Genomic DNA, 26,114 nt, shown 5'->3' with positions numbered 1-26,114 from the left:
TCTGCCAATTGGTAATCAGTCTAATACCTCTTCTCTCCCCCACTTTCAGAGCCTTCCAAATACTGAGCTAGTTCTGGTAATGCATATGTCAATCTCATTGTCAATGTGTACCTCCCTGGAAAAGACACTGCCAAGTTAGGTGAACTTGTCCATAGTACCCAAAACTTCTCCATTTTTTATAATCAATGGTTCCACATAAGGATGGTGCAGTACTGGATGATGGAGTACCTGTTTTTTTCTTGATGTTTATTGTTAGACCAAAATTAGCTCAAGCAACAGAGAATCGATCCATATTTTGTTGTATCTCAGCTTCAGAGGCTTCATTGAGTGCACAATCATCTGCAAACAGAAGATCATGCACCAACCCTCTACTTTGATCTTGGCTTATATAACCTTTTCTAATTGAAGAATGTGCCATTAGTGTGGTAGCTGATCTTGAGGGAGAGGTAGCAATACATGGATGTAAGATACAGAAGAAAATCAATAAAAACTTATTTTTTAAAGCATTATGCTACCAAGAGTAGCTAGGGTCTTTTCTCTTCAACTCACTTTGAGTGACTGGTCAAACTTATAGAAATCATGAATATCTAGCTCAGAAAGACAGAGGAATATGGATAGTATATATTTCTTTGGGTACTTAAAATTGTAGTTAATGTTTTTATTGTTAAATGTGGTTTAGGAATAATTGTTATATATTGTTGTTTACTTATTTATATTAACATATGTGTAGATATTGTAATGTGCCAATGAAAATATTTCCTACACAAAGAGTTCCCCACCAAAGAAGTCACTGAACCTTTATATATTAATACATTATCATGGGGGGCAGCTAGGTGGTTCAGTGGATAGAGTACCAGCCCTGGAGTCAGGAGGACCTGAGCTCAAATCCAGCCTCAGACACTTAATAATTACCTAGCTGTGTGACCTTGGGTAAGTCACTTAACCCCATTGTCTTTAAATAAAAATAAAGTTAAAAAATACATCATTACATATATTATTTATCGAGGATAGTAGGAGCTGGACATGGTGGGATATAGCCTGTAATCCTTGCTATGGAGGAGCTCAAGACTAGTGAATCTTGAGGTCACTGTGAACTAAGTCTTTTGAATGTCTGAACTATATCTGGCACCAATATGGTGAGCCCCAAGAGTGGGAGTAGAGAGATGTGAAGTCACCAGACTGTTTAATGAATTTATCACAAGTAGTGCAGGTCAAAGTTCCTATATTGATCAGTAGTGGGATCAATCTAGCTTAGATTCAATAAGGAGAGATCTCGTTTTCAAAAACAAGCAAACAAAAAAGCAATAATAATAAAAAAGCAGGATTGACCAGTTAAGTGCCATTTTTCTCAATTTCCCTATCTTAATCTGATAGATATTCTAAGAAATATATATCAGCTTCTAGGTAAATGAGAATTAAAATTCTAATCATTTTTATGGTTTTGTAGTTTTGATTCATTCGAAGATGAGTGCAAGAACACTATCCTCACCAGTTGTGATTTCTCAAATCTTTCCAAGTATGGTAGCTATATATTGCGTGTCAGGACTGAATCTGAAGATGACCATTCAGATTGGGTGAACATCACTTTTTGTCCTTTGGAAGACAGTAAGTAATATTTTTTCCTTTCTGTTGAAAATAAATCAGTGGGTTAAAACTGTCTCATTACCATTTTACTCATAAGTTTGAAGTTACTCTTCCCATGGACCTGTGTATATTTGTGAGAGAGTGTGCCCTTATGCCTTTGGCTTTTATAGTTCTTACTATACTATCTTAGTAAATACCTTTGCTAAAAAGGTAAGTAAGCCTACTAGATAATTTTTAATATTAATCATACAAATGGGGACTTAAAAGTTATAATATTAAAAGTAGGGTACCATATGGTTGCCCTTAGAACTCAAGACATTGTTACGCTGTGGACCAAATCCACAAGTGGAAATGGGAAAGTAAGCTACAAAGGGAATTCATATAATTACATAATCATTATGATTACACGGAGTCAGGGTGTTGGTATGAAAGCAGGAATTCCCAGAAGTTCTTTCCCCCCCCCAAAAAAAACTCCAAATGCTGTAAAATTATGATTCTAATCAAATTCTAGGAGCAGAACTCACAGAAAAATCAAGTGAAATAATTTTCCAGTCCAAGACAACAGTCCCACAATACACGGAAAAGATCTATTCCATTGCAACCGGGGTTGGAAAGAGTCACAAAGCAATCCAAGCCATAGCTTCCCTGAAGCAAACCAGATCCGGCCTTCCAGGAACAATCCATAGAACACCTGGGTCCCTGGGGGGTGCCTGGGTCCATGGCAGCGGGAGCGGTTTCCAGACCTCCTGACCCAGAGATCTCTGGGACAGCTTGGAGGATTGGCAGAACTCTGCTGCACCAGAGTGAGCAGGAAGCCTAGGCCAGCACAGACCTCAGGGCAGCCCAACCCCAGAACCTGTGGAGTCATCCAGCAGCTGCTCCCAGAATGCTCAGTCCACAGGTGATAAGGGAGTAGAGAGAGACTGCAGAGGTCTCTCTGCTACTCCTGGGACAGGACATTGCTGCTTTGCTCATACTCAGATTCAGGGCCCAGTCTAGGTCCCTATACTACCATAGCAGATCAGGGACCCTCCTCACAGATCCAGGGTAGAGGGTAGGGATTGTAATAATCCACAGACCATAGCATAGGCCAGAAGAGAAGTCCAAGTCTCTCATAAGACCTTGGAGGAATTAAGGTCTTGTTGGGGGGGGGGGGTGCAGTATACCCAAAACCCCCAAAAAGCTTTGTAAGTACATTAAAATCAAGGCATAGGCTGAGGAAATGAGCCAAACAACAACAACAACAACAGCAACAAAGAATTTGACCATAGGAAATTACTTTGGTCCCATGGAGGATCAAAATATACTCTCAGAAGATGACAAAGTTAAAACTTCTATATCCAAAGCCTCCAAGAAAAATAGGAAATAGTCTCAGGCTATGGAAGAGCTCAAAAAAAACTTTGAAAAGCAAGTAAGAGGTGCAGCTAGGTGGAGTAGTGGATAAAGCACCGGCCTTGGAGTCAGGAGTACCTGGGTTCAAATCCGATCTCAGACACTTAATAATTACCTAGCTGTGTGGTCTTGGGCAAGCCACTTAACCCCATTTGCCTTGCAAAAACCTAAAAAGAAAGCAAGTAAGGGAGGTAGAGGAAAAATTGTGAAGAGAGATGAGTTATGCAGGGAAATCATGAAAACCAAGTCAGCAACTTGGTGAAGGAGATAAAAAAAAAAAACGCCAAAGAAAATAGCATGTTAAAAATGAGTTTAAGTCAAATGGAAAAAGTAGTTCAAAAGGTCAATAAGGAGAATAATGACTTAAAAAAGCAAAATTGGCCAGATAGAAAAGGAGATTTAAAAAAAACTCTCTGAAGAAAATAACTCCTTCAAATGTAGAATGGAGCTAAGGGAAGCTGATGACTTTGTGAGAAATCAAGAACAATAAAAAAAAACAAAAGAATGAAAAACTAGAAGAAGAAATGAAATATCTCAATGGAAAAACAACTGACCTGGAAAACAGATAAATTATTGGGCTTCCTAAAAGTCATGACCTGGGAAAGAGCCTAGACTTTATTTTTCAAGAAATAATCCAGCAAAATTGCTGATATTCTAGATGCAGAGAGTAAAATAGAAATTGAGGAATCCACTGATCACCTCCTGAAACAGATGCATCTCCCCCCAAAAATCTCCCAGGAATATTAAAGCCAAATTACAGAACTCCCAAGTCTAAGAGTAAATAGAAGAAAAAATTCAATTACCATGGTGCTACAATCAGGATTATACAGGATTTGGCGGTATCTGTTTACATTAAGGCTTCATAGGGCTTGTAATATGATATTCCAAAAGGCAAAAGAACTTAGATTACAATTGAGAATCAACTACCCAGCAAAACTTAACATTCTCTTTCAGGGAAAAAGTGGACATTCAATGAAATAGGGTACTTTCAAACTTTTCTATTGAAATAACCAGAGATGAACCAAAAGTTTGATCTTCAAGTACAGAACTCAGAAGAAGCATAGAGAGGGTGGATGGGAAGGGTCAATTATGAGTGTATTCCTGCATGAGAAGAAGATACTGATAACTCATATGAACCTTCTCATTTATAAGAGCAATTAGAAGGAGTATATATATATATATATATATATATATATATATATATATAGACAAGATACAGGAGGGAGCTAAAATTTAATGGTATAATATAGTATAAAGATGGAGTCAATGGGTGATAAAGGAAAGTACTAGGAGGAAGAGAAAGGAGAGGTAGAATGGGCTAAGATATTTCACATAAAAGAGTCAAGAAAAAGCATTTGCAGAGGGGTGGAACAGGGAAAGGTGAGGGGAAAAGAATGAGCCTTCATTCTCATCAAAAATGACTGAGAGAGGAATTAGCATACACACTCAATAAGGTATAGAAACCTATATTACTTTAGAGGAAAAAGGAGAGGAAAGGATGGGAGAAGGGGGACAGAGAGAGGGGAGGGGTTGTAGGTGATAGGAGAGAGAAGTCATGGGAGAGGGTAGTCAGATACAATACACTTCTGAGGAGGGACAAGTGAAAGGAAAGAGAGAACAGAATAAATGGGAATGGGGAGGAATAGAATGGAATACAGATAACTAGCTACTATGGGGGAAAAAATTGAAGCAACTTCTGTAATGGACTTATGATAAAGGATGCAACCCATCCCAGAGACAGAGCCGATGGTATCTGAACACAGACTAAAGTATATTTTTTTTCTCTCACTTCATTTCTCTTGAGGTTTCTCTATCCTTTTAGGGAGAGAGGGGTTTATGGTTCCTTTTACAACAAGATTACTATAGTAATGTGAAAACAAATCATTCAAAAAATAATTATAATCAAAGTAAGTCATACATTGGGTTAACAGGTTGAACAATAGTTAGAGTTAATTGGATAAAAATCCTTGAAATAGTTGGGGTTTGAGTTATGACTTTAGAAAACAATATGGTAAGCAAAATAGAAGGCTATTGTACAGATGTGGATATCATGAACAATGGCTTGCTATAGTAGATGGAAGACCAGATGGATGGTGCCCCAAGAAGGTCATCTTATCCAGAACCAAGTGCAAGTAGGTATATAGCAGGAGATGGCAGCAGATAGGTAGAGTAAGACTACTTAGTAAATAATTTTTGAAAATAATAGAGGTTTAACTTAGAGAAAAAGTAATCACTATGGGGTTATTGGAATGAAAAGTTAAACTACGCACTGAAAAATGATTTTAACTTCAATATAAAAAAATGTTTGAAAATGTAAAAAGGGTAAAAAGTCTGTGAAAAATAAGTCAGAAGTCCTAATTAGTTGCAGTATGTTCTGACAGTTGGATAGCTGAAACAAAGAACAGAGAGATTCAAATGTTGAAGAAAAAGAAATGGTTGAAATGGAAAAGAAGTAAAATTCGGAAATGTAAAATTGTCTTTTAGATTTGGAAAACAGGAAACAGGATAGTGCTACTCTGTGATTTGAAAGTAGAGAGAAATTAAGTATTATAGTAAAATATACTGAGCTTGAAATGGCAGACTATCTTGGAATGTTAGAATGGAAAGAATCTTTGAGCTCATGTAGTCCAGTGGTTTCCAAGCTTTATGGTCAGAACAACCCCTATTTTTTTAAAATGGTCACATTTGCTCCTGTATCTTTCACATACTTTTCATAAAATATGAAAGAACACCACCAATCTGCTGATCCTACAGGCAACAGCATTTACCTGTAACCTTCTGGAAGATCAAGATCACAGGAATACTTCCTCTTTCTCTGATCAAGTCCAGTTCAACACCAAAACCTTTTTTCAGGGCTTTTCGCCCAGACAGATAAGGGGGATGATTGAAATCAGATACCCAAGGTTTTCCACCATAACCCATGTATCCTTGAACTTTTTGGGTCACTTCAGCTCAGCAAACTCTGTTTTCAAATAACTTAAAACCTGTTTTTCAGCAACCTCAGGTCCCATATCTGGTACCAATCTTATTGAGAACCTGATAGTCACTTTTCTAGGAATCACAGTTTTAGTTTCTTTTCAGAGAAGTCTTCTTCAATTCAGTGGAGAAAAAGCAATGAGAATCTCCACTTGTGCATTAAGATTTTTTTCCTTTGTGTTATGTAGAAGTGACTCTACTCCTACATCGTTTGCATAGTCTGATTTGATTTTAACTTCCCAAAAAAGCAATGGGTGAGGCAGTTAATAAATCTGCCCCACTGAAAGGTGCATGTACAACCTTTATTAAACTCATACAGTACAACTCCTGAATGATATTGTTCATGTCTCCCCAGTAATGGACCCTATCACATGTCATTGGTCACCCAGCCAAGGGTACCCACACCTCTGCAACATTTTAGAGAGCATTTTCTCAAGGGACAAAGGGAACAAAAGATAAAGTTATTTAAACAGCTGAACATCTGAACATCCTATGCCATCTCCTATTTAATGAATCCCAAAACAATGGAGAGATTCATAACAGACTACAACAGGTCGCCAATGGTGACCCATACTAAAGAACTGGCATCAAAGATATGTATGATTATAGTAAGGTGATGGGTAAAAATAATTATAGTTAACAGATGGACTGCTTAAATGCTGCCATAACAAAATGCTAAAAGAGCTAAAAGAATGATTCTAATATGTTGAGTTGATCCTCAATGAACAATTTATGGGGTGCTGTTGGCAAAGATGAAAGCATGAAAGATTCTGATCAAATTCAATTCCTTAAATTTGTTGAATTTGTTCCCTTGTAGGGAGCAGTTAAGGAAACTTTAAACCAAATAAAATAAGAGAGCAGCAAACAAGAAATGAACCAAAAAAAAATTGTAGGTGGGTATTCCCCTATGTTTTTACTCTGAGTTATATTTGCCCAGCTCTGAGCTGGTGCTCATACCCCCACTTCACTCTATTGCCTTATTTAGAAATACAGAACATCCTTCTCCAGGGCTTGCCTAGATAAGAGATGAAAGGAACCAGCTTCCCTGAGGTCTAGCTTGGGTCATCCCTTCTAGAACTGTGGGAGAGGCAGAGCTAGGAGACCATCTTACCTGGTTTGGCATTAGTCACATCTAGGACTATAAGGTGAAAAAATTTAACTGCAGTTAGATGTTACAAGAGAGATTTTGATGAGAAGAAGGAGTTTCATTAGGAGGCAATCAATATGGTTTTTTTTAACAATCTGTTCAGATGGACAAAAATAACACAGGATAGAAAATTTATGCCTCTATGAGATCATATATACATTATGGTATGTTCATGTCTCTAAGAAACAGAAAAATATGTAATATCAAATTTTTTAAGTATACTTCATTTACCTAGAAAAATCTATTCCTATAAACCACTCATTACTACCCAAATTCCAGCTAAATTAAATGTTTCTGAATATGAAAATTAAAACTAATAATTTCTTCTTAGGTAGTACCTTAAGGTTTGCCAAAAAAATTGTAAGATAGGTAATACAAGTATTATTATCTTCATTTTATTAAAAACCAGCATTGTATGAAACAAAGACAGAAAAAATAAATGTCCATGGTCACAGAATTAGTGAGTGTCAGAACCAATATTTAAACAATTCCAACACTCTTTCCATTTTACCCATACCACTGTCTCTAGCACCTATATATTATAGCTATCAGAATTTGATGAAAATTAATTACTATGAATAACACTATTAGTGCCTTCCCCATAGGCTGAACTTTCACCTGCCCAGAATAGTATTCACTTTTGTCTAGTAATAGTCCATAATAACAATAAGTTACTTCACTGGAGTGAAATATAATATCAGTGTATTTTTGGTATATTTCAATATTTCAGTATAAAATTTATACTGAAGGTTTTCTTTTCCTTAGGCTTAAGCATCTATGCTAATTTCCTTTCCTTATGTTACCTGTCTTGGTGGAAAATGGAATATTGTGTAATCTTCCTTTGTTCTCATGCTTAGCCATCATTGGACCTCCTGGATTACAAGTAGAATCACTGGCTCGTTCTTTACACATATACTTATCCTATTCAAGCATTGAAAATGAACCTAATATATGGACTATAAAAGATTATTATTACTCATGGATTTACAAAGTATTATATTGGAAAAATGGCACTGATCATAAGGTAAGTTGCCTCTCTTGAAGAATTAGTGACATTTCTCTTGTAGGCCAGACTTATTTAAGTTGATCTGATAGATCAAGTTTGGAATCAGAATGAAATGAAACATGTTTAGAAAAGTGTCTACATAGAAAGAATATTCAGCAAAGATACAATACTACCTCACGTAGATATGTCCCTGCTTGTCTGCATACAGGAATTGATTTCATAAGCAAGATGTGGTAACAAGTATGTCAGCAAGACATGTATCAAGTCTGAGAGCTGCAACTCCTGATGAGTTTTCTCATGTCTGTAATGAAATGAGAAGCTATATCAAACCCCAAGATAAATCAAGTCTCATAAACAACTTCCTTGCCTTATAGGGAAAAAATAAAACTAACTAAACCTTATATGGCTTCCCTTAGTTATATTAATTATATCAAATATTTAAGAATAATTAATAACTATGCTCCCAAAAAAATTTTCTTAAAAATGGAGGAAAAAGCACTCTGGTACCAAATTATTTTTGTGAGACATAGGGTCCTGCTATTCAAACCAGGGAGAGACAAAGTAGAGAAAGACAGCAATCTCATTAATGAATAGTAATGCACATTTTTTTTAAATGTACTCATAAATAAAGATAAGGACTAGACTTGTAGATTTGTTGTTGGTTTTTTGGTATTTGTTTGGGGGTTTTTGGTTTTGTTTTTTTTTTAGGTTTTTGCAAGGCAATGGGGTTAAGTGGCTTGCCCAAGGCCACAGAGCTAGGTAATTATTAAGTGTTTGAGGTGAGATTTGAACTCAGGTTCTCCTGACTCCAGGGCCGGTGCTCTATCCACTGCACCACCTAGCCACCCTGTATTTGTTTTTTGAAATTTCTTTCATTAATGCAGATTAGCATTAATGAAATGTTATTAACATTATCTGCATCTTGGAGTAGTAGAGTTGCCTAGAGCACTGAGAGATTAAATGAATTAACATAGTATATGTTATAGAACTGACATTAAAAAAAATAAAATTTAAGTTGTTAAGATACTTGTACTTCCACATTGTTCTCTTGAGAGAATGTCCCCTTTTCTTCCTCATTAGAATTATTTCTATTTACATCTTCAGCATTTCTTCCTGCATTCAAGGTTGCTTCTCTAACAATTAACAAGGTACCTCTTTACAGCCAGAAAATAATCCACTATGACTATGTTTTCATAACAGTAATGCATAAATAATTCTGTATTAAAGAAAGTATAATTTTGATCAAGGATAATAAAAGTCATATGATTATTTCAATAGATGCAAAAAACATCTTTTGATATAATATAGCATTCATTCATGTAAAGAACTAAAAAAAAATGTAAGATCACTCACATTCATTAATATATTCAAAAGCATAAAATTAAGAGAATTAGCACTGGTTACAGTCACAAAAAAAAATAGAAGCCCTACTAGTATACAAAAGAATAAATCATATATATACTCTCTCTATCCACTATTATTTGATATAGTTCTAGAAATAATAGCTCTGACATTGATTAGAGAACAACATAATCAAAAGGAAAATAAAATCATCCCTACTTGTAGCTAATGTAATGATATACTTTAAAAAAATTTCAAAAAAATCAGTAACTAATTTCACAGGATTAGTAAATTGATTATATAAGTATAAAATATTTTTTTAAAAAAATCCATTTCTATAAAATACTAACAAAAACCAGAAAGAAATTATAAAGAATTTCTTTCAAAATCATTACAAAATACATAAACTGTCTCAGAGTTGATAGACCATTTCTCACACACCAAGAGTAAATATGCCTACAAAACATTTGACAGAAATAAAGGAAAACAAATAATTGAAATTATATTAATGCTCATGGTTGAACTGTGCCAACATAATGAAAAATTATAATACTACTTAAATTAATATACATTTTATCATGCTAACTCATTCAAGTTATAGAGGGAATGATTTAAAGAAGAGGACAAAATAGTAGAATTAATTTGGAAGGGAAAATGACATGAGATTCCAAAGGAATTATTTTTTTTTGTTTTTGCAAGGCAATAGGGTTAAGTGACTTGGCCAAAGTCACACAGCTACAAAGGAATTATTAATAAATAGTACAAATGAAAGGGACATTGACCTCAAACCTCAAGATGTAGATTTTATTATGAAATAATAATCATTAAAACTATATGGTGTTAAGGTCTTTTTTTATAAACCAGTTTAACAGCCTAGAGTAAACATGAAACAAATGCAGTTAATGTAGTTACCCAATGTTTGATGAGCTCATCAATATAAATTATTGAAGAGAGCTTCTTTTTTAACAATAATTGATTGGGGGGGGTGTAGAAAAAAGTTTGTTAAACATTATATTTATGCCAAACTCCCTTTTCATATAAACATAAATAAGCTTAAAATAAGTATATACAATAAGTTTAATATCAGACTTTTATTGTTGGAAATATTTTACCAGTCTGCCATTTTTCTTTTATTTGCACTGCTTTTTTATGCAAAAGTATTTTTAGTTTTTTAATATATAACATTTATTTATATTTTATCATCTCTATGTCTTTTTTAGTTACAAATTCTCTATTCACAATTGTAATAAGTTCTTGATCTAATTCTCTTATAATTTATTTTTATGGTTTAACCTTTCACATTTCAGTTGTTTAACTATTTCAAACATATATATATATATATATGTATATATGTGTATATATATATATATATATATATATATATATATATATAACTTATTTAAGCTTTGAATCATAGACGTAAAGATGGAAGGGATCTTAAGGTCACCTAGTCCAACCCCATCATTTTACAAATTAGGAAACTAAGGTCCTGGGAAGTTAAATGACTTGTCCATGATTGTGTAATAGTGAGAGAACTAGTATTTGAACTTGGGTCCCATGACTACCAGGTCAGCTTTTTTTTCAGTTACACCATATTTTTTCTCTGAACCCATTATTATGTACTCTCTCAAAATCTAGGGTACTTGTCAGACTAAACTTAACTTTCCTATCCTTCTCATTTATTAATCCTAAAATGGAGTGCTCACTATTGTGGCAACTAGTTATTCTTTGTTAGAATCAGATTAAGAATATCAGCAAATGAAAATAACACAGTACACATATAGATATATATAGAGAGATATAGATATAGATGTATGTATTTACTGTGCAAAATGAAAGAAAATAATTTTACTTTTTGCATATCATTTGGCATAGGGAATTAATGGAATAATATTTATCAATAATTATCATCAGTTGAACAAAGTCCTCCTAGAGAGAAACGGGATACGGATCATCATTTTAATAATTCCCTGAGGAAGTGAATATGTATAACTAGCCATTGCAAAATTAAATTGTTCTTTATTTGTGGCATTTTTATTCTGCCCATCTTCAATTTTAGTTTGAAAAAAATATTTCATATAACTCTGATGTCCTTACTGATCTGGAACCTTGGACAGTTTATTGTCTTCAAGTTCAAGGATTTATAACTGAGAAGAACAAAAGTGGAGAATGGAGTCAGCCTACCTGTATCCAAACTACTGATAATGGTAAGTGTTGCATGAATTTTCTTATCAATTCAACCAGCTGATGCCAGTTAAGCCATCTCAAACCAGAGTACAGATTTTTATTATACTCAGTGTGACAACCACAATAGTTGATAAGGAATGTGTCATTCACAATTCAGTTAGTAATATTTTTTCAATTAATATTTTATTTAATTTTTCCAATTACATGTTATAAAAGTTTTTCAACATTCATCCACATGAACATGCATATTTTATAATTACATAATTTCCTTCCCCCCTCCCTTCTCACCTCAATAGCAAACAGTCTGGTGAACATTGCACATATACATTTGTGTTTAACATATTTACAGATTAGTCATTTTCTGTAGGAGGAATTAGGAATAAGTAAAAAGAAAGAAAATCATTAGCTAGGAAGGAAAACATAAGAGAAAATTTTAAAAAGTGAACATCGTATTTATTCAGATTTTGTAGTGTTTGTTTTTTGTTTTATTGTTTCATTTTTGTTTCATTCTTCCTCTGTATGTGGATAGTATTGTCCATGACAGGTCTTCCAGGATTATCCTTGTTCTCTGAACTGATGAGAGGAGCTACATCCATCATATTCACAATGTTGTTGTTAATGTGTACAGTGTTCTCTTGATTCTGCTCCCTTGGCTCAGCATCAGTTTCTGTTATTCATTCCATGCTTCTCTAGAGTATAACCATTCATAGTTTCTTATAGAACCATAACATTCACATACCATAACTTGTTCAGTCATTCCCCAATTGATGGGCCAGTTAACAATATTTATACAGAAATAAAAAACAGTTGCTCCTTGTAGCTGGTTAGAAAAAGGAAATAAAGTATACTTGTTAAGGAAAATTTGTATCATTAGATATAGGAGACAGACAAGAAATATATCCTTGTTAGTATAGCTAGTTTCACTAAATCAAAGGGAGCTAACTACCTTTTATGCTAGATGAGGGAGGGTGATTTCCAGAGACTCTGAATCCTCCTTTTTTAGCCATTAAATCTTTTTATACTGATTAGAGGAGGGAAAAAAACTGAAGGGGGTGGGGCAGCTAGGTGGCACAGATAAAGACAGAGCACTGGCCTTGGAGTCAGGAGTACCTGGGTTCAAATCCGACCTCATACACTTAATAATTACCTAGCTGTGTGGCCTTGGGCAAGCCACTTAACCCCATTGCCTTGAAAAATCTAAAAAGAAAAGAAACTGAAGGAAAACAACTGCATCATATAATCTTGCAGTTCATACAGAAATACACACAAAAAGTGGTTAATATAGGACAAAATGGTAGCATTCTCTAAAAAATTAACTTTCAACATAAGTCCTAAAACATTAACCTGATAATTTTTCTGCCTTTGAGATTTCTATTGCTTTACTCAGGTCTTCAAAGAATCACATAGTCTCATAAATAATTCATCTGCCTCCCTAATTTAGAACTCTACAATATTCCTAGGAGGTGATTATCTATCATCTTTTAAAATATTTCCCAGAAGTGAAAATTCCCTTCTTTTCAAGGTGGCCCATTCATGTTCCTACTATGAACATGTGGCACAATTCAAAATGCTGTAATTCAACATATGCATTCCTCAAAATCACCATGCTATGCAAATAAAAACCTAAAGAAGTATGAGAAAAATAGGGTTAGAAGCACAACATTTAAAAACTTCATCATAAAAGAAAAAAGGATAGGAACCTAACAAAACAAAAGCAAAGTTTTTTACAAGCTTAATAAAGACATAAATACTATAAAAAATAATGGTAATATCTGTGGCCTAGGGCTACTCTTTGGCTTGGGTCTCCAGTTCCCAAGGGCTTGGGTTGGCAAAGTAGAAAGCTACAATTAAGAGGGTGGCCTCAGTGGGCCACAACTCTGGAAGAGGGTAGACACAGATAGAAGGTGGTGGGTAGTAGGTAGGCTGCAAAGATGCAGAACAATTCTTCTCTGTGCACCAGAAGGTATACAATAAATTTGACACTTTACCTTGAAAAAGACCTGGTTTGTTTCTATACATTTGTTCTATATTGAAGTTTAGGATATATGGTGAAGTGGTGATGTTTTCTGCAGCCTCACTTTCTCCCACTAAAATTGTGTATAAGCAAATGAAAAATTTGAGTTATGCTCTTTATATATATGTTATATATATATATATATATATATATGTTATATATATATGTTATATATTATATATATATATATATATATATATATATATATATATACTGTGTTGGAATAGATTTATATTTTTCTTCAATTTTTTATTTTGTTTTCCAATTATATACAATAGTAATTTCTACCTATCATTTTTTTGGAAAGTTTTGAATTTTGCTATTTTTCCCCACCCTCTCTTCCCTCCCCCACCCCCTGAACAGAAGGCAGTCTGATAATCTTTAAATTGTTTACTAGTTATACATTGATCAAAATTGAATGTGTTGAGAGAGAAATCATATCCTTGAAGAGAAAATAAAATATTAGAGACAGCAAAATTATGTAGTATGTAGGATACTTTTTCTAAAAAAACTGAAGGTAATAGACTTTGGTCTTTGTTTAAACTCCACAATTCTTTTTCTGGATACAGATAGTATTCTCTGTTAGATTTTTTTTTAGGTTTTTTTGCTAGGCAATGGGGTTAAGTGGCTTGCCCAAGGCCACACAGCTAGGTAATTATTAAGTGTCTGAGGCTGGATTTGAATTCAGGTACTCCTGACTCCAGGGCTGGTACTCTATCCACTGCCACCTAGCTGTGCCTCTGTTAGATTTATACAGAACTGTATAAACTGTACAAGCCAAATACACTCTGGTTGTCAGCTGAGATGTAGACTTGAGGTTGAAACTTTAAAAGAAAGTCAGTTGACTCCCAAGTCTAATGTTTCATTGTTACATTATAAATAGAGGGACACATTCTTATTCTTTGGATACAAAAGATATGCTGGAAACTAGCCTTTAAAAATAAAAGTGGGAAAAACTTGCATCTTAACTTTTACTCTTAAGTCAGCTCTTTTCCCCTTCAAATTCTTATCTGGAATTGATGTCAGAAGTTATTTCCCTTTTTTTTATTGATTTTATTTTATTTTTTCCAATTACATGTTATGAATGTTTTTCAACCTTCATTCACTTACATATTGATGTTACACATTTTCTACCACCTTCTCTTCCCACCCTCCTCCCCTCAGTGGCAAAGTCTGATAAAAAGTTGTATGTGTATATTTGTATTTAACATATTTATATATTCATCATTTTGTGTATCACTAAGTATTAGGACTAAGGGGAAAGAAAGAAAACCATGGGGTAGGAAGGAAAAATATGAGAAATTTTTAAAAAGTGAACATAGTATCCATTCAGATTCTGTGAGGTTTTTTGGTTTGTTTTTTCCCCTCTGGATGTAGATGGCAGTTTTCCACAAGAGTTCTCCCAGGGTTGTCCTAGATCTCTAAAATGCTAAGAGGCACTGCGTCCATCATAGTTGATCAACTCACAATACTATTGTTAATGTGTACAATATTCTCTTGGTTCTGCTCCCTTCACTCAGCATCAGTTTGTGTAATTGTTTCCATGATTCTCTAAAGTCTGACCATTCTTGATTTCTTACAGAACAATAGTACTCCGTTACATTCATATGCCATAACTGTTCAGCCATTCTCTCAATTTCCAATTCTTTGCCACTACAAAAAGAGCCGCTATAAAATATTTTTGAACATGTGGGACTTTTCTTATTTTTTATGATTTCTTTTGAATATAGGTCTAATACTGGTTTGCTGCGTCAAAGAGTAATTTGCTCTTTGCGTATAAGTCCTTATTGCTCTCTAGAATAGTTGGAATTGTTCAAAACTCTACCAACAATGTATTAATTAGGAAGATATTTTCTAATGACTGTGAATATAAACTTTGCAAAAATTGAATTCTTGAGAGAAATTATGTATTTCCCACCTACAGAGTCACTTCCATACTGGATAACTGCTATTGTGCTTATTATATCCATGATAGTGGTTTTAATATCAGTGCTTGGTTGTTTTTCCATGCTGTGGTGTTTCTACAGAAAAGCAAAGTTTGTATTTTTCCCTGGCTATTCTTTTCCTCAACATCTGAAAGAGGTATGTTTCATATATATATATATATTAAATATATATTAGATGTATAATCATATATATTAAATATTAAAGCAGTCCCCTTCCCTGTCTGTGTATTTACTTTATAAGTATTATTTCACAGATGGATTAATTCTAGCCATATGGAAGTTACTTGCCCAGGATCACAACCTAAATCCCAAATCTTTGCTTCTGAGTTCCAAAAGACCTAAGCATTCCCTTACTAGGGACAGTAAGTCCCTTCTAGACAGCTGAAAATAACACGTGCATGTTATGTTGATAATTTTGTCCTCTTGAAGTATACAGTTCAGGGAAGTCTATATAAAAAGTCAACCCAACTCTACTAGTCATTCTTAATGACTTCCAGTGGTAATAACATTTTAAAAGAAGCCTAGATAGGGGCAGCTATGTGGTGCAATGAATAGAGCACCAACCCTGGTATCAGGAGCAGCTGAGTTCAAATCTGACTTCAGACACTTAATGATTACCTAGATGGATGACCTTGGTTGGGCAAGTCACATAACCCCATTGCCTTACAAAAAAGCCAAAAAATAAAAGAAGAAAACTAGATAAGAAAATACTTACCTCAAAGACCTAACTGTAGCATGAGAAGATAGTTTTTTCTTGCTGCTACTCAAATTATACCATAAAAGTTAAAGCCTGTTCTACCTTTTGTGAGGCCTATAGATAAATATTTTGCACATCACACTTCCCAAGCATTGGCTTCATTTGACTAAAAAAATAAAGTAATTATTTCATTGCCATAAACTGCAACATTAATATAGTAGAGAACTAAATGTTTATAATCTTCCATATATAACAGGGACTTTTGATTTTTTCCTTTGTATCTCCAATCCTTAGCACAGTGTCTGGTGCATAGTAAACACCTTATAAGTGCACATTACTTAAAGAAAACCTAGTAAAGAAATTAACCTTATAGGGGGATGAAGACCAAGACCTTCAGGAATAAGCTGTGAGGGTTTAATGGTCAGGGAACTCACCTGCTAATTGCAGAGATCTACAACAAGTGAACAAAGTAGAAGAGCGAAACAGAACCAAGTAAAGGCTGTATTCCACAGGAACTACAGCATAAGCTAGTTGTTGAGAGGTGCACAAAGGAAATCCTACCTACTCTGGAACTGCAGGTTTCTGGCAGATACTCTTCCATATAAGCAGCTGCTGCAGCTATAAGCAGGTTCTAGTTCCTCTCTCCTCTGCCCCACCCCAAGGATTACTTAGACCTTGGTAGCAAGTACAAATGCAGGCTATGTAAAAGGATTAGGGGGAGTCTTCATCCCTGAGTTTGTCCTCACCATTACCACTTCAGAAAGATATAAAATTCCTCTTCCTCCAAGCCAGGCAAGAGTCTATTTCTCAGGCAGCTAGGTGGCACAGCAGATAGGGCACCAGCCCTGGAGTCAGGAAGACCTGAGTTCAAATTCAGCATCAAACACTTAATAATTACCTAGATAAAAAATTTTTCATTACCTAGCTGTGTGACCTTGGGCGAGTCACTTGCCTTGAAGGAAAAAAAGGAAGAAGAATCTATTTCTCAAGCTTGTAGAATGAATATACTGACTCTAGGAAATATGAAAGGTCCCTATTTATTTTTCCCAAAGTTGCTTACCTTGACTCTTTGAGTCAAGAGAAATAACAAGGAAAAAGATTCTTAGTTATATTAAGCCAGATGTGATTGTTGCCATTACCCTAGAACCTAGACCCTTCTTTCCTTCCCTGTCCCTCCAAAGAAGGGATATTGGATATCACCCAGCTCAGTCTGCTCATTTTTATCTAAGAGAAAACTGAGGATCAGAGAGGTATTAAGGAGAAGAGTCCTCTGACCTGATCTGGCCTGACCTAACTTCAGACCTGACCAGTATTCATTTTATTAGGTTGAATTTCTATAATAACTTTTAAATAGAATATAAGAAGTGAATTTTTTAAAAAATAACCAGGAAGGGATGGGAAATGAAAGAAATAAAGGAAAAATTATGAAGTTTGCAAATTTTTCTTAAATGTTTTTACATATAAAGAATTGGATGATAGAGAAGAGAGAGCCATAAAGAAGACAAAATATCATACCATTAAGCTTCAGAATTGGAAAGAACTTAAGAAATAACATGTTCCAGCCTATTCATTTCACTGTTAAGGAAAACAAGTTTTAGAAAAATTAAGTGACTTTTCCAAGGTCATGAAACTAGTCAAGGTAATGGAACCTAAGCCTCCTGAATCAGGGTCCAGTACTCCCTCCATATATTCTGTGTTAATTGCACAGAATCCTAATCAGGATAAAAAATTTTGATTTTTCAAAAGGTAACATTTTTGGAGGGGTGGGGAGGGTAAGCAACCTGGGTTACAATGTCTTGCCTAGGATTACATAACTCTTAAGTGTCTAAGGTCAAAGTGGAACTCAGGTACTCCCAACTCCAGGACTAATGCTCTTATCCACTCTGCCAACCTAGTTGCCCATAAAAAGAATAAACATTTTGAATGTGAGATTTACCCAAGATCATACAGCAAATCTGTGGTGAACTGATTTAACAAATTAAGTATTAATTAACAGACTTTGATATTTTCAGACAAACTAGTTCTGATTATCATCTTAGTAAACCTTAATTTTAAAAAAGGAATGCATATGCCATGATTTTTTAATATTTTTTTCCTTTTTTCCTTCCACAGTATTTGGACCAGCCTTCCTACAACAGCATTTCATTTCTCTTGTCAATACCTCCCAGTGATAATGAATGCTTTGATAAATTAAGTGTCGTAGACAAATCTGAAATCACTGCACATAACACAAGGGGCCCATGTAACTGTTCAACAGAAGCACTGCAACAATCACTACTTTCTGGAGAAAATAATCACCTAGCTAGTCAGAAAGTTTGTCCAGTCTCATGCAAGTGAAGAGCATGTAGTAAAATATAGAGTTAAGCCATCACATCAAACTCTGATTCAAAAGCCTTCTCTAATGGAATTGTTCATAATTTGAAATGATCATTTGGGGAAAATCTTCCATTATGGTTATTTTCCCACTTGAGAAGTTACTAATAGAAAACAAAAAGGGTGTTTTTGAGATTTCTCTTTTATCAGCATACTTTTGGGTCTAACTGATACTAATAAGTGATAAATTTAAGTAAAAATAAATGTTTGAAGGAATGAATGTAACCAAGAGCCTCTGAAATCTTAACTAAAAATGTTCTTTCCAAGGGGGGGAAAAAATCCTTGATGCAATTTAACACTTAAATAATGTATAAAATAATAAATTTTTTTCCAAGGAAATGTTTACTAGGATTACCTTTATACTTGAAACAGAAAGATACATAGAGTTAAAATAAGGGGCAGGAGCAGAATCTATTATGCTTCAGCAGAAGTTGACAAATAAAATGTAGATATTGGATCATGATCTAAGACAATAGCCAAAGCAAAAATAGACCTAAGAGATAATCAAGAAAACTGCATTTTGCTAAAAAGGAACTATAGACACAATATCAATGCTAAATACATGTAGTAGTGATGGTTCTTCTCCTATGGTCTCTTGAAGAAGACCATAACATCAGGAAAATCATGTCATGACTTGCACAAAATGGCATACATCTAAATTTCTCTTTGCCTATGTGTATTCCTTATTAATTTCCTTTAATTTTCAGATTTTTTATTTTTATATTTAATGGGGGGAGAGTTAGTTTTTCTAGTTTTAAAATTGCACGTCCAATTCATTGATCTCTCTTTTACTGATGTATTTTTAATTAAACTTTTATCTTATTTTTCCAATTACATGCAATGACAATTTTTCAACAATCATCCATTTGCAAATTTACTAGTTCCATATTTTTCTACCACCCTCTTTTTCCTCCCCCCCTCCCCATGGAGGTGAACAATCTTGTAAAAATTATACATTTTGAATCTAGTTTATTCCATTACAATCATATTGTGAAAGAGGAATTAGAACTAAGAGGAAAGGAAAAAACCATGAGAAAGGAAGAAAAAACATTTTAAAAGTATTATAAAAGCTAACATAGTATGCATTCAAACTCCATGGTTTTTTCTTTTGGATGTGTATGGCATTGGCTTTAAGAGGTCTCTCAGGATTGTTCCTGAACTACTGAGAGGAGCTACATCCATCATAGTTGATCATCTCATAATCTAATGTAAGTAGATATGTAAATTTTCCCCAGAGTATTACTATGGCTACATAGTACAAATCCCACAAATTTTTGTATGTTGTCTCATTGTTGTTATTATATTTAATAAAATTGATGTTTCTGGGATTTGTTCTTTAGCACACTTATTCTTTACAATTAAGTTACTAAGTTTTCACTGATTAAATTTTAATCTCTCCTTGAAAGGCCCTTTGTTTAATACAATTTCTATTGCATTGAGGTCAGAAAAAAAGCTAGACTTATTATTTCTACATTTATTTCTGAGGTTTTTATGCTTTAATACATAGCCATTTTTGTAAAAAGATGCCATACACTTGCAGGCAACTAGGTGGCACAGGGCATTGGCCCTGGAGTCAGGAGGACCTGAATTCAAATGTGGCCTCAGACACTTAATAATTACCTAGTTGTGTGACTTTGGGCAATTACTTAACCCCATTGCCTTGCCCCCCAAAAAAGATACCATATACAGTTGAGAAATAGAAATACTCTTTTCTATAATATTTCATATTCTCCAAAGGTCTATTATAACTTTTCCAAAATTCCATTCATCTCCTTAATTTCTTTTTTCTTTATTTCATACTTACACTTATCTAGATCAAGGGGGTAAATTGAGGTTCCCACTATTATTTCTGTATGCATATATTTATATTTATATTGAGAATAGTAATAGAAATACTGGAATGATGATCTCCTATAATGTTATATTGTATTATAATTAATTCCAGTAATTCATTTAACTTTTTTTGTGATGACAGATAAATTTTGTACAATCCTGTGGCTCCTCATATTGGAATTCTTTCTTTTTGACTGCTTGCAATATTTGTTTCCTTCACCTCAGAGCACTGAATTTTGATTATTATTTTCCTGGAGTTTTTATTGGTTTGGGGGGGTTTTGGTGGTTGTTTTTTTTTAGGTAGATTTGTCAATTTCCACTTTGTCCTCTGTTTCTAAGATATTCTGGCAATTTTATGATTTATTAAAATATGCCAACTAGCTCTTTATTTTTCAGGTATTTCAGTAATTGTTAAATTATCTGTCCTTGATCTGTTTTCCAGGATAGTTGTTAGGATATGTCACATTTTTTTTCATATTTTTCACATTGGTTTTATTTTTTTGTGACATCCTATGGTATTATTACCTTCCATTTCACCAAATACATTTTTATATTCCATTGTATCATTTATTTCATTATTTTCCAATTAATTTTAAAATATTTTGATTTATTATCAATTTTTCTTTTTAAATTTTGAGTTCCAAGCTCTCTCTCTCTCTCTCTCTCTCTCTATATATATATATATATATATATATATATATATATCCCTTCTACTCTATTCCCATCCTACTAAAAAGGCAAGCAATATGTTATCAATTATATATATGTGAAATCATGCAAAACCTATTTCACTATCAGCCATGTTCCAAAAAAAAGGCAATAAATATAAAGTGAGAAAATTATACTTCATCTTACACTCAGAGCTCATCACTTCTCATTTGGAGATAGCATTTTTTTTCCATCATAAGTCTTAGGAAAGAAATCACAAAAAAAAGATTTAAAAACTCACATTTACGAAAGTATTTATAGCAGATCATTTTGAAGTAGAAAAAAATTGGAAACTGAGGAATAGCTGAACAAATTGTGATATATAAATTGATGGAACACTATTGTTCTATAAGAAATCATAAGGGATGAGACTTCAGAATAACCTGGAAAACTTTCATGAACTGATGCAGAGTGGAGTAGAACCAGAAGAATATTATACACACTAATAGCAACATTAGGTGATGATCAACTAAGACAGACCTGTACATTTCAGCAGTTCAATTATCAAAGACAATTCTAAAAGACTTGTGATAGAAAATAATATCCATATCCAGAGAAGAACTGTGAATTTTAAATGTGGACCAAAGCTTACAATCTTCAATTTTTAAGTCTTATGTACTATTTTCTCTCTAAGGTTTTTTCTTTTTAATTTGGATTTGGATCTATGGTTAGCATGGTTATACATATATAGTTGATATTAGATTGCTTTCTATCAGTGGGAGGGGAGAAAGGAGGGAGAGAGGGAGAAAAATACAAACCTTGCAAAAAAATGATTGTTAAAAGCTATCATTTTAGGAAGTTGGAAAAAATAAAATATTTTTTAAAAATTAAGTCTTTGAAATTAATTTGAATCATTGCATTGGTCAGAGAAGCTAAGTCTTTTGTAATGGAACGTCATTGTGCTCAATAAACTTCCCATTCTTTTTTCTTCACTTCATATAGCTCTTGCCATGTTCCTGAAATCACATCCTTCATCATTTCCCATAGCGCAATAGTATTTCATCATCATCATATCCAGAGACTTGTTTAGCCATTGATCAATTGATGTGCATCCTCTCAATGACCAGTTCTTTGCCAGCACAAGAGAAATGCTATAAATGTTTTTGTACATGTCACTTCTTTTCCTTTTTTATTGATCTCTATTACACAGACCAAGTAGTGATATTGCTGGGTCAAAGGGTATAAGCAAAGTTTTATATTTCTTTGGACATAGCTCCAAATTTTTCTCCAGAATGACAACTTCATTAGTGTATCTTTTTTTTCCCTCATCCCTTCCAGCATTAATATGTTATCAGGCAGTACTTCAGAGTTGTTTTAATTTTCTTTTCTCAAATATTGATTTAGAGCATTTTTTCATACTATAGATTAGATTTCTCCTTCTGAAAACTGCATATTCATAACCTTTGACAATTTATCAATTGAGGAATGGCTCTTATTTTTATAAATTTGACTCAGTTCTATATTCAGTATATATCTGAGAAACGAGGCCTTTGTCAAAGACATACTGTAAAAAGAAGTTTATATTATTGCTTCATTATATATGATACCTTTTAGCAAGATTTAGCTTCTCTGATTATCCCTTTGTTTGAGATCCTGTTTGCTACTCCTATCTTTTTTTTAGTTTAGCCAATCTAGCATATTAGATTTTTTTGATATTGAAACAAAAAATTTTATTTTATCAGTTCACAAGCATTTGTTTTCTTCCTCAACCATTCCATTCCCACGTCAATTAAAGTTGCTCTTTTAATTAAAAGAAAAGCTGACCTAACAAATAAACACAAATTTCCTGATTGACCATAATCTAAAGGTAATGTGTCATTTGACATTTTAAGTCCATTTGCCTATCAAGCTGGTCTTATCCTACTTTGTTAGTCCTCTGGAATGTATTTTATCATTTCATTGAAGAGAATTATAAAGTCTTTCAGTTTTTGAGATTCTTTATAGTGTTGTTGTTGCTGTTGCTTGTTGTTATTATTGTATTGTATAAATTGTTCTCCTGGCTTGACTCATATCATTCTGCATTTTTTTCAAAATTTATTTTGAAAAATGTTTGTAAATGTGGTGCTTTATGTCACTGAATCCCTTTTGAATATCCTTTGAGTCCTTGTTTTCCTCTTGTATGATATGTGCTTGCTTTCCTTCTCTGTGATATCCCTGTCCTCAAGGTCCTTAAAATCTAGTAGGAGATAGAAATGTGTGACCATAACTGGCCAAATCCAGTTTTTCCATGATGCTTAGAGAACCTAAGGAGATGATGGGATCTAGTGAGGGTTTTTTTTCTTGTTTTGTTTCTTTATTTTTTTTACTAATTATTTTTTAATTTAATATTTATTTATTCTCATTTTGTACAAATAATGTTTTTTAAACATTAATAAAATATTCTTGTTTAAGAGTAAACAAAATACCCCCTCCTCCAAAAAAAGACTCTCTTGAGCGATAAAGTAAAGGGGAGAGAAAAAAAATTAAAATTAAAATAAAAAAATAATAGTAATAATTGTAGGTATGGCCAGGTGGCACAGTGGACGGAGCACCAGCCCTGGAGCCAGGAGCACCTGAGCCCACATCCGGCCTGTACACCCAACAATCACCCAGCTGTGTGACATGCAAGCCACTGCCCTGCAAAAACCAAAAAAAAAAAAAGAAAGAAAAAGACCCAATATAAAATAAAATAGTAATAATATTAGGGGCGGCTGGGTGGCAGACAGAGCACTGGCCCTTGAGCCAGGAGCACCCAGGTCCAAATCTGGACTCAGACTCCCAATGATCACCCTGCTATGCGGCCCCAGGAAAGCCACCCAGCCCCATTTGCACTGCACCCCCCCAAAAAATAATAATAATAATAAATGTGCTTCAGTCTGTGTTCCAACACCACCAACTCTGTCATAGATGGATCATATTTTTTATGATAAGTCCATCACAAAAGTTACTTCCATATTTTTCTACCATTGCCAATCACAACTCTCTCCTTTCATATTTCTCCACTACCATATACTATATATTTCTCTCTCCTTTCACTCTGACTCTGCTGTAGGGTAGCTGAGTGGTGCAGCAGACAGATCCCTGGCCCTGGGGCCAAGAGGCCACAAGCCCCCGTACCACTGGGCTTAGGCCCAGCATCCATCTGGCCCTATGGTCCTGGACAGGCCTTCCAATCCCAGGCCCTTGCAAGAAGTAAAAAATAAAATGTGTTATATCTGACCACTCTCCTACCATGGTCCAACCTCTCCTCTATCACTCACATCCCCCCCTTCCCCCTCTCCCTCCTCCTTCTTACTCCAGATGCCTATAGCCCATTGAGTATATATGCTGTTTCCTCTCCTAACCACCTCTGATGAGAGCAAAGAGTCCCTCATTCCCCCTTGCCTTCCCCCCCTTCCATATCCTAGCAATAGCTCATTGTAATAAAGAAAAATCTTATTATATGAAATATCCTGGCCTATTCCCCCTCTCCTTTTTCTTTCTCCCATTACATTTCCTTTTTTTTTTCTATTGGCTCCATTTTTACACCATATTTTATCTTCAAATTCAGCTTTCTCCTGTGCTTCATCTATAAAAACTCTTTCTACCTGCTCTGTTAATTGAGAAGGTTCATATGAGTATTATCAGTGTCATTTTTCTATACAGGAATACATGCAGTTCATCATCATTAAGTGCCTCATATTTTACCCCTCTCCTTCAATCCCTATGCTTCACCTGAGTCCTGTATCTGAAGATCAAACCTTCTTTTCATCTCTGGCCATTCCAACAGGAACATTTGAAATTCCCCTGGTTCACTGAAAGTCCATCTTTTTCCCTGGAAGAGGACATTCATTTTTGCTGGGTAGTTGATTCTCGGTTGCATTCTAAGCTCTTTTGACTTCTGGTATATTATATTCCAAGCCCTACAAGTTTTTAATGTAGTTGCTGCTAAGTCCTGTGTGATCCTGATTGCAGCTCCACAGTATTTGAATTGTGTCCTTCTGGCTGCTTGTAATATTTTCTCTTTGACTTGGGAGTTCTGGAACTTGGCTATAATATTTTGGGAGGTTGGTTTTTTGGGATCTCTTTCTTGGTGGGATCGGTGGATTCTCTCCATTTCTATTTTGCCCTCTGCTTCTAGGATATCAGGGCAATTTTCCTGTAGTAATTCTTTGAAAATGATGTCAAGGCTCTTTTCCTGATCATGACTTTCAGGTATTCCAATAATTTTTAAATTATCATTCCTAAATCTGTTTTCCATATCAGTTGTTTTTTCAATGAGATGTTGCATATTTTCTTCTAATTTTTCATTCTTTTGGTTTTGAAGTATTGAGTCCTGATTTCTCGTAAATTCATCAATCTCCCTGAGTTCTATTCTTTGTCTGAAGGATTTGTTTTCCTCAGAGAGCTTTCTTATCTCTTTTTCCATCTGGCCAATTCTGCTTTTTAAAGCATTCTTCTCCTCAATAACTTTTTTTTTAGGTTTTTGTAAGGCCAACAGGGTTAAGTGGCTTGCCCAAGGCCACACAGCTAGGTAATTATTAAGTGTCTGAGACCAGATTTGAACCTAGGTACTCCTGACTCCAGGGCCAGTGCTTTATCCACTGTGCCACCTAGCTGCCCCTCCATCCCATTTTCTTAGGTTTCTTCTCTCTCTTTTTCTATCCTCTCCTGCCTCAAAGCCTATTTTTCTTCTAATTTCTATCAAACTTAATTTATCTTCCCCTTTCTTTTGTTCCCTTCCCCCTCCTATTTCTCTATTGAGTAAGTTACATTTCTATACACAACTGAATGCATAAGAATATAGATAGATAGATAGATAGATAGATAATTTTTCTTCCATCTTTGAACCAATTCCAATTATAGTAAGATTCAAGCATTGCCTTGCATCCCGCCCCCAAAAAGGCTCTTCCCTACACACCTTTTATGTGAGAAATTTTTTCCCATCTTAC

The 26,114-nt window shown here is 34.3% G+C and overlaps 1 protein-coding gene across 3 annotated transcripts in view; it reads left to right on the top strand.

Moving 5' to 3' along the window:
- Window positions 1-20,809, top strand: part of LOC141506896 (interleukin-10 receptor subunit beta-like) — a 108,933-nt gene extending 88,124 nt beyond the window's left edge. For 2 of the 3 annotated variants that reach the window (XM_074214083.1, XM_074214081.1), the window contains 5 exons: window positions 1,448-1,605; window positions 7,957-8,123; window positions 11,506-11,653; window positions 15,572-15,729; window positions 18,403-20,809. In XM_074214083.1, the coding sequence (XP_074070184.1) occupies window positions 1,448-1,605; window positions 7,957-8,123; window positions 11,506-11,653; window positions 15,572-15,729; window positions 18,403-18,627 (856 nt within the window). In that variant the 3' untranslated portion in view covers window positions 18,628-20,809. The remainder of the gene's footprint in view (window positions 1-1,447; window positions 1,606-7,956; window positions 8,124-11,505; window positions 11,654-15,571; window positions 15,730-18,402) is intronic. The other variant, XM_074214082.1, reaches the window with a different exon arrangement.
- Window positions 20,810-26,114: the final 5,305 nt, after the last annotated feature.

This window comes from Macrotis lagotis, chromosome 1 (genome assembly GCF_037893015.1).
Source record: "Macrotis lagotis isolate mMagLag1 chromosome 1, bilby.v1.9.chrom.fasta, whole genome shotgun sequence".
Taxonomy (NCBI): Eukaryota; Metazoa; Chordata; class Mammalia; order Peramelemorphia; family Peramelidae; genus Macrotis; species Macrotis lagotis.
The sequence above is the reverse complement of the archived record's forward strand: the minus strand, read 5'-3'. Positions and strand labels throughout refer to the sequence as shown.